The 13037-nt window shown below is 39.1% G+C and overlaps 1 protein-coding gene across 2 annotated transcripts in view; it reads left to right on the top strand.

Moving 5' to 3' along the window:
• Positions 1-13037, top strand: part of magi2a (membrane associated guanylate kinase, WW and PDZ domain containing 2a) — a 241663-nt gene that overhangs the window by 185950 nt on the left and 42676 nt on the right. For both annotated transcript variants that reach the window (XM_060842832.1, XM_060842833.1), the window contains exons 15-16: positions 10156-10338; positions 10479-10644. In XM_060842832.1, coding sequence (XP_060698815.1) covers positions 10156-10338; positions 10479-10644 — 349 coding nt within the window. The remainder of the gene's footprint in view (positions 1-10155; positions 10339-10478; positions 10645-13037) is intronic.

Genomic DNA, 13037 nt, shown 5'->3' with positions numbered 1-13037 from the left:
AAGACTTTTAGGCCCCTGTCCCCAACAAGACACCAAATTTCCCTGATCTGCCATATCTGGGGCAAATGTCCAGAACCATGTAGGACAATTCTGGACTAACAATAATACTGCATCTTCTTGATATTGAGTGGCATTAACATATTAGAATTCTGTAAAATTATGTAATTCTCCTTTGAACAACTGAACCGGATGAGCAATATATATAATGTGGCTAAAAGAGACTGAAATGACTCCAAACATCCATCCACCATCTACATAGAGAGTGGTGAAATACTCTCTAAATGCTGAATGCGTGCAGCTCCAACAACATTCAAGAAGCTTGACACTGTTAGAACAGAGTAACTCATTTGACCATCCACCACCTGAGACATGCAGTCCCTAAACCACCTCTAGACAGTAGTAGTAGTGTGTATTATGTTCTGGTTACATGGTCAGTTAATAATTAGATGCCTGCTGTACTTTGTGAATGAAGTTCTCAAGAGGTTTCTAAAAGGCCTTGGTTGGCTTCTTTCCATCAATTAGAGAGGATGAACATACATTAACCTATCTATTTGCTGTCTGCATTTGATGTACCTTGCTAATGGAAGCCAATTCTTGAGAGTCAGGTGCTGTACATGAGGCTGCCAAGCAATAATGTACATTGTTATTTTTGATATTGGAACCAGTTACTATGCTGTTGGAACCACTGTTTGTCATGGTCGAGCAAGCAACTCACAGAAGTTGATGTCATTCTTTTTCAGTGAGTGATAATCAATGTTTAGAGCCTTCATGTCACAAATTATAACAAAGCAATCGGCTGAGTGCACAAAAGTGGGAAGGGTTTAAGTAGTAGTATATTTTTGGTGGTACAGGGTGGATGAACCAAAGGGCCCCTTATGTACTTAATGAATCAATGACTTGCAAGCATCATTGAAGTGGAATTTTAAAATGCCCACTCTAGGCTCTATCTACCTCGTCATGTAGATATGCCCGATCCACCAATCTCATCTGTATGATGACTGGTGTCAACACCCTTGGGACTGCTGCCTTTGAGAGGACTGCTATATTTGTCCTGCAAGGTATGCTACAATGTGCCACAAAGAAAAATTGAATTTATCGGGCATCTTTTCCTGACAGCTATAAATTCACCAATATTTCACAGCCATGCAACAAGTTACTGAGAACACGGGCTTTATAAACCATTAATTGGTATTGAGGCACAACTTGATGTTTTCCCTATTTGTTTCATAGGTCAGCCAAAGCTGCAAGTCACAGGTTCTACACCAGGAGACAGATTGCCTTCAGCATTGTTCCAATGCACTGCCTGCAAATGTGGTGGAAGCAGGTTCCATTGAGGCATTCAAGGGGGCATTGGATGATCATTTTGTTAGAAGTTGTGTGCAAGGGTTTTGGAGAAAAGGAGAAGATTTGCACTAAGCAATGATGCTTGGTTGAAGAGATTATGTAAGCACAATGGGTTGAATGGTATCTTTTGACATTGTAACAATTTTGTCTAAGTTGAGTCAGAACAGAATCTGCAATTCTGGCTGAATCAAGGTAGGAATGTCAGGTCTGGGGTTTGTATTTGGGCGGGTTCAGTGATGAATCGAGTTGAGTTTAATAGTTACTCGAGTTAAGAATGGATTTTTAATCCTCTGGTTTCTTGGGTAGCTATTAAGCTTAAGTCAGAAGACTCCAAAATCTCTGACTTAAGGGGCTTTTTTGAAGGGTTTCAGATGCAAGGGAATTGTTCATTGGAATTTTCAACTTCCTAGCGAGTACCTTCAGAGTCAGCTATGACATGTTTTCCACATGGTCCTGATGTGCACCTCTAGGCTACTGCTGCTGGAACAAAAGTCTGACTATCAGAATAGATGAATTTATGTCTCTTTACGAAACAGTGATTGTGATGCTGGCAAACCTTCCCAGTACACAACATGACATGCCTGAACAGTCAATTATATTTGAATTCTGCTGGTTGCTTAGAATCTAAAATGGTTAATATGTATAGGTGGAAGTTCAGCTCCTTAGTTTTTTGAATCACATGCTTTCATGTCCCAGTGACATGGAGTCTCAAAATGGTCTCATTCTATATACAAATGACCTAATAGCTGACCAGCAAAACTGAAGAATTCCTCCAAAATTTTGCTATCATTTTGGATTGGGCTCAAGTCTTGAGCAGCTATATAGAAACTGAAGGTTTCTAAAGTGACTTAAAAAAAAATCAAAAGAACTACTGTTCTTTTGGTTTAAAACTCAAAAGGTTGTTAGAACATTTACCAACTCAAATATCACTGAGTTGGTGTTTATAGTGAAAAAAAATCTTTTAATTTTCAACAACTGCTTACCCAATAAGTTTTACTTATTTATTTATGGGATATGGGCTTTTTTGGCTAAATATTTATTGTCTAGTTAATGGGACTTCATTGCCCATCCCGAATTTCCCTTCAGGAGTTGGTGCTGGACTGCCTCTTGAGTCGTTGCAGCCAGTTTGGTTTAGGTGATCCCACAATGTTGTTGGGGAGGCGTTCTAGGATTTTGACCCAGCAACAGTGAAGGGATGACATTATTTTTCCAAGTCAAGTTGGTGAGTGAATTGGAGGGGAACTTGCAGATTGTGGTGTTCCATGTATGTGCTGCCGTTGTCTATCTAGATGAAAGTTATCACAGGTTTGCACAGTGCTATTTGCAGAGCCTTGGTGAACTTATACATTGCATCTTGTAGATGGTACATATTGCTGCTTCTGAGTATTGATGGTGGAGGGAATAAATGTTTGTGAATGTGGTGCCTATCATATGGGCTGCTTTGCCCTGAATGCACTTATCCTGTAAAGTAGGGAGTATTTACAGATGGTATACTGAGCTTGGGGAGTCAGGTGGTTAGTTACTCACTGCAGGATCCCAAACTTCTGACCTTTTCTTGTAGCTGCTTTTTATGTGACTATTTAGTTGAACTTCAGTATAATCGGTAACCTCATGGATGTTGATGATGGGAGGTTCAGTAGTAGTAATACCTTTGAATGTCATTGTGTGATAATTAGCTTCTTTCTTGTTGAAGATGGCCATTGCCTATCATTTGTGCAATGTGAATGTTTCTTGCTACTTGTCAATGCTTTAATATCAGGTGCAATCATGCAGTTATTAGCAAACTGCTGACCTCATGATGAAGGGAAGGTGATACAGCTGAAGATAATTGGGCCTAGGACACTCCTCTGAGGAGCCCCTGCAGAGATATCCTAACCATCTTCCTTTGTGCCTTGTAGAACGCAAACCAGTGGAGGGTTTTCCTCAAGATTCAAATTGTTTCCAATTTTATTAGGGTTCTTGATGGCACACTGATAACAGCAACCATGATATCAAGGGCAGTCACTTTCACCTTACCTCTGAAGGCTAATTCTGTTGACTATGTTTGAACTAAGGCTGTAATACGTTCCACAGCTTAGTGGTCCTGGAGAAACCTAAACTGGGTGTCGGTGAACAGGTTATTACTAATCAATAAGGCATAAGAGCAGAAACAGGCCATTCAGCCCATCAAGAATCCCTGTCATTCAATGAGACCATGGCTGATCTGATAATTCTCAAATCCACTTTCCTGCCTTTTCCATACAACCCTTTATTCCCTTTTGTGATTAAACATCTGTCTGTGTCAGACCTGAATGTACTAATGACCCAGTCTCAGCAGCCTTCTGTGATGAAGAATTGCACAGATTCACAGCCTTTTGTAAGACAAAATTCCTCCTCATCTCTCAAGTGTGTGACTCCATATTCTGAGATTGTGTCCTCTGGTCCTAGATTCTCCCACATATCTGCCATCAGCATAGTGAACCTTTTCAGGATTGTCTCCAATGTCAATATTTTTTTTAGATAAGGAGCTCAAACTGTTAACAGTATTCCAGCTATGCCTTATGTAACTCTTAACTAGTGCCTTATATAGTTTTAGCAAAATCTCCCTACTTTTATGCTCCTTTTCCTTTTGAAACAAAGGCAAAATTCCACTTACCTTCTGTATTACCTGCTGAACTTGAATGCAATTTTTTTTGTGATTCATGAATGAGGACTCCCAAATGCACTTAGCTCAGTAGACTTTTGCAGTCTTTGTGTATTTAAATAAGATTCAGCTCCTCTTCTCTGCCTCCTGAATTGTGTAACCTCACACTCACCACCATTATATTCCATTTGCCAAGATTTTCCCCAATAACAACCTGTCTGTGTCCCACTGCAGGTGTTTTGTGTCATCCTCATGACTTGACTTCCCTTCCCAGCTACTTTTGTGGCATCTGTAATTTTGGCTAATGTGCATTCACTTTAAGTCATTATGTATATTGTAAATAATTGTAGTCTCAGCACTGATCCCTAGACACACCATTAGTTAATGGTTACCCTCTTGAAAACGACCCCTTATCCCAATAGCCTGTCTTCAATTAATTAGTCAATCCTCTACCTATGCTACATCCAATACCATGGACTCTTATTAAGTAGCCTCATGTGTTGTACCTCATCAAATGCCTTCTTAAAATGCAAAAATATTACATCCACAGTTTTCCTTTTATCTAATCCTGCTTGTTACTTCCTCAAACTATTCTAGTAAATTTGTCAGGCATGATTTCCCCTTCATGAAGCCATTGCTGACTCTGCTTGATCATATTATGTATTTCTAAATGCTATGCTATTGTATCCTTTATAATAGACTCTAACATTTTTCCCAATAACAGACTTTAAGCTAACTGACCTATAGTTGCCCATTATTTTGTCTCTATCCGTTTTTAAATAAAAGTGTTAAATTGGCGATTTTCAATCCCTTGGGACTCTTCCAGAATCTGAGGATCACTGGAAGATTGCTACCATTGCATCATCTGTCTCTGTAGCTACCTTTTAACATCTTGGATGCATTCCATCAGATCCGGGGGACTTATCAGTCTTTAGACCCATTCGCTTCCTTAGCACATTTTCTCTAATGATAGTCATTGTATCTGTTTCCTATCCTCCTTTTGCCGTTTGAATATTTACTAATTTGGGGATGCTATTAGTGTTTATTACTGTGAAGGCTGATGCAAAGTATTTATTCAAAGCCTCAGCCATTCTAAGTTCCCCATTATTATTTCCCCAGCCTCATTCTCTAAGGAGCCTATGTTCACTTTGGCTTCTGTCTTGCCTTTTATAAATTTAAGGAACCCCTGCTGTCTGTCCTGATATTACTAGACCTTCACTCTCAAGTGCTCCTTGATAACACTGTTGACGATACCTTCCATCACTTTACAAATGATCAAAGGTAGATGAATGGGCTGTTAATTGCCAAGTATAATTTGTCATGCTTTTTTTCAGAGCTGGTTAAAGCACAGCAGGTCAGGCAGCATCCAAGGAACAGGAAATTCGACGTTTTGGGCCAGCAACACATTTTCAGCTCTGATCTCCAGCATCTGCAGACCTCACTTTTTACTCCATGCTTTTTTTCATACAGGAAATACTTGGACAATTTTCTGCAATGTAGGGAAGGTGCCAGTGATGTAGCATGGCTAGGGGTGCAGCAATTCTGGAGCACGAGTCTTCAGTAACAATGTTGGAATGTTATCAGGGTCCATTGCCTTTGCAATGTCCAGTGCATTCAGCTATTTCTGAATATTGTGTAGAGTGAATTGAATAGGTTGAAGACTAGCATTTGTGATGTTAGGAACCTTTGGAGGAGGTTAAGATGGATTATCACTTAGAACATCGGGCTGAAGATTGTTGCAAGTGCCTCGGCCTTATGTTTTGCCCTGTTATTCTGGGCTTCATCATCACTGAGAATGAGAGTACTTGTGGAGCTAAGTCCTCCAGTGTTTTGTTTAATTGTCCCATTCATGACTGTCAGGACTGCAGAGCTTAGATCTGATCTGTTAGTTGTGGAATTGCTTAGCTCTGTTTATCACTTGCTACTTCTGCTGACAACATGTAAGTAGCCCTATTTCATAGCATCACTAGGCTGACATTTCATTTTTAGGGGTACCTGGTGCTGCTCTTGGCATGCCCTCCTGTACTCTTCATTGAACCTGGTTGTTCCCCTGGCTTGATGCTAACTGACAGATGCATCTAGGGCAGGCAGTTTGGTGAAGATGAGATCTAGTTTTTTTTCCTCTTGTTAGTTGTCTCACCACCTTCTAGCAGAAATGTTCTTTAGGACTTGACCAACTTGATCAGCACTGGTGCTGCCAAGTCACTTTTGTAGGTAGACATTGAAGTCCTCCATCAAAATATATCTGTGCCCTTGCCATCCTCAGTGCTTCCTCTAAATCATGCTCAACATGGAAGAGTATTGATTAATCAGTGGGAGCAGGTAATTGTAATCAACAGAGGTTTTTTTGAACATGTTTCATGTGATGCCGTGAGACTTCGAGGTTCTGCATGGTAGACTAATTAGTAAAGTTAGATCACATAGGTATGACGTGGAGCAACTTTTCTAAACAGAATAATTCATATATAGACAGAATTGCCAGAGGAAGTAGTGAATTCAGGTACAGTTAGAACATTTTAAATGACATTTGGATAAGTACATAAATAGGAGAGTTTGGAGGGATGTGTGCCACACACAGGCAAGTGAGACTAGTTTAGTTTGGGAACATGGTCGGCTTGAATGAGTTGGACCGAAGGGTCTGTTTCCATGCTGTATGACTCTATGACTCCCAAAACAACTTTCTCCCAACTGTATACCACTGTGCCATCAACTCTGCGAGATCTGTCCTGGGTCAGGAATGTTGATGGGGTTTTCTGGAACATTGTGTATGAGATATGATTCCCTGAGAATGACTGTGTCGAGCAGTTGCTTCACTAATTCATGAGCCAACTCTCGAATTTGGGCACTACCTCCTATATGGTGACAAGGAGGACTTTGTAGGCAATAACATGCCATGTTTGCCATTGTTATTTCCTATGCCTTATTTGATGCTAGCTGCTCTGTCTGGTTTCATTATCTTTCTCATTCCAAGAGTTGATACAAGTGATTGGCTTGCTAAGCCATTTCAGGCAGTCAAGAGCCAACTACATTGCTTTGTATGTGGAGTCATAGGCCTAGTAAAGGTAAAGATTTTCTTCCGTTAAGGACAGTGGTGAACCAGATAGGTTTTTACTAACAAACAATAGTGGTTTCATGGGCAGCATTTGATTCACAGTGGCTCTGTGGTTAGCACTGTTGCCTCACGCCACCATGGACCCGAGTTCGATTCACGCCTTGGGCGACTGTGTGGAGTTTGCATGTTCTCCCTGTGTATGCGTGGGAGTTTCCTCTGGTTGCTCCAGTTTCCTCCCACAGTCCAAAGATGTGCTGGTCAGGTGAATTGGCCATGCTAAATTGTCCATAGTGTTAGGAGCATTAGTCAGGGGTAAATATAGGATAGCGGAATGGGTCTGGGTGGGTTACTCTTCAGAAGGTCAGTGTGGACTCGTTGAGCCGAAGGGCTTGTTTCCATACTGTAGAGTATCTAATCTCATATACAGAATTCACAGTTTTGTGATTTATTAGCTTTAGTTATGCAAAAATACTGAATAATTATTATTCAACCTTCACTAATCAAGCAAGTCATTTGGATGGCTTTCAGTCTTAATATATCCATTTTCAAAAGTAAGTTAACATTCCTCTGTCAAGACTTCTTCTATTGCTCATTGTGTGGCACTTTGAGCTGATATATGGCTGACAGTGTATTCAAGTAAATGATTAGTCACTAATGTACATACTGTATTCAACTAAGTCCAGAAATAGGAATCTAGAAACTGGGGTCAGTCTAGAATAAGGAAAGTATGGATATAAGGATCCAGCAGAAAAGTGGAGTTTATGTAGAAGATCACACCTATTCCCCCTGCAATTTCTTGTGTTTCATTTTATATATTTCAGAATTAACATTTGAAATAAGTAAATTCAATTTATGTAGAGTCTGTGATGCCAACCATTTACAGTACATTGGCATTGTCAGCTATTTGGAGGCCTAGTCGATGTATCAGCGAATCTGTCACTCCTCTTAAAGCTACTGCCAGATCAAATCAAGGTTTGCCACCACCTCCCCCCCAAACAGAAGAAGGGATGCTTCACAAGAAAGGAGTTCCTGCTAAAATTTTGCAAATGCCATCAAAATGAATGGTGTCAATGCAAGGACGGTAGTACTCAGTTCCATGCATTTTCTGCTGCAGTCAAGATAGCAGCAGGACTGAATAGTCAGGGATAGCGAGGTGGCAAAAAAGGGAACAGGTGCTGGTGAAAGAGTAAAAGATATAGCAGTCAAATAGCACCATGGATAAATGGATTTCAAAGAGTGTGTAGTGAGGAAATGGATGGCAATGAAAGTAAGGAATTACAGTGCAATTGAAATGGGAATAGATGGCAGTGTTGGGGACAGAGTTGAGGGAGTAAATGGCAATGAGGAGACAAATGACTGTCAATAAAAGAAAAGGAAATTATTGAGAATGCAGGGATCAAACTTTGAAAAGTTGCAAGAATGTATAGGAAGAAGAATAGCAGCATTAACTGAGACTGAGAAATAATAGTGCCTTCATGAATTAGTGTTGGGGAAGATTTTCAGATTCAAATCTGCGGTGCAGGAATAGTGTCAGCTTGAACTTTGGGTAGAAGGCAGTGCCAGTTGAATGAGGTTGGAAAGGGAGAAGTGCCAGGTGAAATCAAGTGCACTATTAGTTGACTAAAGGCAGGATGATGGAAGCTTATAAGTGGGAGAATGGCCTTTGAGTAATATCCCTATAAAAAATAATTGTAGTATACAACCATTTTTTCAATGCACAATCCCGCTGGCATCAATGACATGCACATGTACAATGAAGCGCACCTGCATTATTTTCCAGCTTGCTACACAGTCAGACACCCATGGAATTTAGCAGCAACATTGCTGAATTACCTATGGAAATGATGGACTGGTTGGTCTGTTGAAAATCTTATGTCTTCATTTTCCTTTTTAAGAATAATTTATGAAGGAAAAGTGGATAAAATTAAACTAGATTTGATTATTTTTAATACAAACATTCGAAGATTTCATCAGTGCATCTTCAACCACATCCATTTGAATTGTACTTCCTATTTTATTATTTCACTAGATCTTCCCTTCAAAGATTTATTTGACCAATTGCTTTACTACTAGAATAAGGAAAATATTTTTAGTACACCTACAGCTTAAGTAACAAAGCTTTTGTAACTGTTTGTTAACCCATGGCAGGGCTGTTCCTGATTTGTTAACTTTCTGCATCAGCAATTTTGAAATTATTGCAATAGTTTTCTATTGGTATATATCATATGATAGAACTAAATTATAGTGTTTGAGTAATATTCAGGATTTCTGAACTGCAATGATAAATTATATTAAATAATGAAGGATTGTGATTCGAACTGAATTTGGAGATTGCTAGTCCTATATTATTGCAAATAATTGTCTGCTGAATGCTGTAATATTGTGCCAAAACTATATTATTCAGTTAAAGACAGTGAGAAATCTGTACTTTGAAACACACTTTTAGGTATTTTTGATGAATACTTAGGCTCCAACAGATACAGAAGATTTCTGAGCAAAGTGGGCCCAACGTATTCCCAGTGAATAAATACCAATTTCAGTCAGAGAATCCGAAACAAATATTCAGTCTTTCATTTATATATGCCTGTTTTTGGTCACCCCCATATTTTGGCCACTTTACACAAAATTGGCATAACAAGGTTCATCAATCTGGCCAAATAAATTACTAATGCCACACAGTCAGGAGGGTGGTGCTGGAAAAACAAGCAGGTCAGGCAGCATCCAAAGAGCAGGCGAATCAACGTTTCGGGAATAAGCCCTTCATCAGGAATGAGCAGGAGAATCGACGTTTTGGGCATAAGCCTTTCATCAAGAACGTCAGGCTTATGCCTGAAACATTGATTCTCCTGCTCCTCTGATGTTGCCTGATCTGCAGTGCTTTTCCAGTACCATACTCTCCACTCTGATCTCCAGCACCTGCAGTCCTCACTTGCTCCTAATGCCAAACACAGTACTAGCGCGTGTGGCGGTATTCTTTAAACATACATTCAGTTATCTGGTTTTTTTTTGCATAATCAGTATATTGAACAGGCTGTTGGCATAATTCTAATGTTTGTTCTTCACCTCTCACTTTTCATGGTGATCCCGTCCAACATTTCTATTAATTGCTTTCATGGAAATTCCAAATTATTAACAGTGCCTCACAAAATTGGACGGATTATTGAGGGGAGCCCAGCAGATCGTTGTGGAAAACTCAAGGTTGGCGACCGCATCCTAGCAGTGAATGGGCAGTCCATCATTAACATGCCTCATGCAGAAATTGTGAAGCTAATCAAGGATGCAGGCCTTAGTGTGACTCTGCGCATTGTTCCTCAAGAGGGTAAGTCCCTACTTTGCAAATCTGTTTAAATCAAGGACATATTTTGAGAAGGAGGAGTTTTGAATTAAAACATGTTGGCAGAAAACAAAAATCAACAAAATCTATTGTGGAACAGTTTTTTATTTTTGCACCTTTCACAGACATGAGTAGTCCTGCTTCAGCACCAGGCTCAGATAAGCAAAGTCCTCTGGCACAGCAGCACAGTCCAATGGCACAAAAGAGTCCTACACCACAGCAAAGTCCTATAGCACAACATAGCCCTGCTGCACAACCACCTCCTCTTCAGCCACATGGACATAATGGCAGGTAAGGAGAGCTGTCCCACTTCTTTCCACGTTTTTAGACATTTTCTTTCTTCTCCCCCCCCCCCCCCCCCCCCTACTTCCCGGTCATGACTAAGCTAATTTTAAAGCAGCAAGTTGTCAAATTGAAATTTATGTGAACGTTAGGAGCGTTTTTATCAAAATGTATGTAAATATTTAAAGTGCTATAAAATATGTATGATTAGTAATGAGATGTCTGAAAATACCAATTTATTGTAAAGTGTTTGAATCTTTTAGCACAGAAGCAGCTGTCAGTCTTTAAATAAGTACCTATTTCCTTTTAAATGACTTGGCTGGAGTAATTAGAGGATAACTTTTCATTGATGCTTAATTAAAATAAGGGTAAAATTTGTTGTGATTCCAGCTGATAGCACTACAGGACAAGCCAGATTCCAGAATAAAACCAGGATTGATAGATCATATGGTTTTATTGTTTAATTACTTAGTGTGATGTTTAGCCACTGAAATGTATTCACATGAGGCTACCGATTTACAACAGAATAAAAGTTCTTTTATTTCAAAAACGTAAGCTATCTAAGTGTAGAAGACAGTTAGAAAGATCTTAAAACACATTGCAAAACAAAGTTTTACCTGTTTCATGATCTATCCATTACAGGGATTCAAATCGAGAGAGATTACACTCCTATTTCAAATCCTTAAGTTTCTAATTCACTGACTCTCTCCAGTTCTTTCCCATTGTCATTGCAGACAGTTGATTAATCCTTTCCATATCTTGTATCAGGAACAAATCTGATTGCCTAAATTTTCTCAGTTGTAATAAACTTCAAATTTTGAACAAAGCTCTTCTGGTTTAAAGATTTTACAACCTATACACATTTGCTGAGGTAACTTGACTCCTGAAACGCTCTGAACTCCTCATAAGAAGGAAACTAAACCAACTTCTAAACTTATTCCTGATGTTTGCTGAACTGAATTTTTTTAAAAATGTTTGCTCATCCTAAATTCTTCTGACAACATAGCTATATGTTTTTACTCTATCTGTCTTAAATTTTGCAGTATAGACATATTTCCATTAAAACCACAGGGATCTGCAGTCACCTGCTTTATGAGAAGTGTTGAACTTAATTACTGTTATGGGAGAACACTCTGATCATGTTTGTGTTTCAAGAAAAATCTTCATAAAAGCAACCAACAGCTATATAGTTCTATTATGAAATCCAATGTCCAGAAATTATATTTGTAGATGTAAATAAATTATAGGCCATTCATCACAAATTATATATTGGCGATCAATGCATATGTATTTTTACGACTGCTTCCCTTTGGTTTGGATAATATCTCAGAAATCAAAAAAGGAATTGTCAGCAGTGGGCTGCTATTGGAGTGAACTGAAGAGTGGTATCAAAGACTGATCAAGTCACCTTTAAGAAGAATTGGACAGAGTTCCTTCCAACAGTAGCATATACACCTGAATGATGGAGGACAAGTCTGCACATCAATGTAATGAGTTAACTGTGGCTTTCTAGACTCAAAGTCAACCCTTCCACCACCAATACATCGTGGTGGTATATGCAATTCAAAAGGCACACTACAGCAATTCACCAAGATTACTTTCGGAATCCTGCAAGCTCTGCCACCAAAAATAATAGGAGCAACAATAATGAGGGGACACTCTCCTTTCCAAATTTCTTCTAAAGTGCTTACCATCCTGACTCTGACATGCATCATTGTTTGTTCACCATTGCTTGCTAAAAATTTCTCCGTTCTCTACCACATCAATATTATCATCAGAAGGATTATAGCAAAGAGAAGATCTATCACCACACCTTCTCAAATAACCTGGAGCCATGCCCACATTCTGAGAGGAAATCAAAAGCATTTCAAATATACCTCAGATATTGACACCTTTAATCACTATACAGATTATTGAGTGTAGTAATTGTGAGTGATAGTTAACAAATTGCATTTGTCCTGCTTTATGTAAACAGAACATACATGGAAAATGTTCTACTTTGTTGGGTAAATTCCACTGTTATGGACCAGGACAGACCCCCACTTCTCCCCCTCCCCCACCCCCACCTCAAAACATTTCAAGAAAATAGCCCAGACTCTAACTTTGCTAGTATTTTTAAGCAGGTGTTAAGTGGATATTTCAGGAGTTATGCAGCTGGTCAAACCACTTAGTTTTAAACAAAACCAAATTTATTTATAAGATTACCAGATGAAATATAAACAAAAGAGAACAGAATACAGAATAACTCAAACTATCCAAAACCCAACAGATTATCCCAACTTAATAATGCTGTTCTAAATACTTGCAACAATTCCCATAAACATCCCTTGGTCCAAAAAGAAAAATCAAACACAGGTTCTTACAGGAGAGAAGGAGGGAGGATCAACATGGACTTGCTTCCT

This window comes from Hemiscyllium ocellatum, chromosome 23 (genome assembly GCF_020745735.1).
Source record: "Hemiscyllium ocellatum isolate sHemOce1 chromosome 23, sHemOce1.pat.X.cur, whole genome shotgun sequence".
Taxonomy (NCBI): domain Eukaryota; kingdom Metazoa; phylum Chordata; class Chondrichthyes; order Orectolobiformes; family Hemiscylliidae; genus Hemiscyllium; species Hemiscyllium ocellatum.
This window is presented reverse-complemented; position numbering and strand designations above follow the sequence as displayed.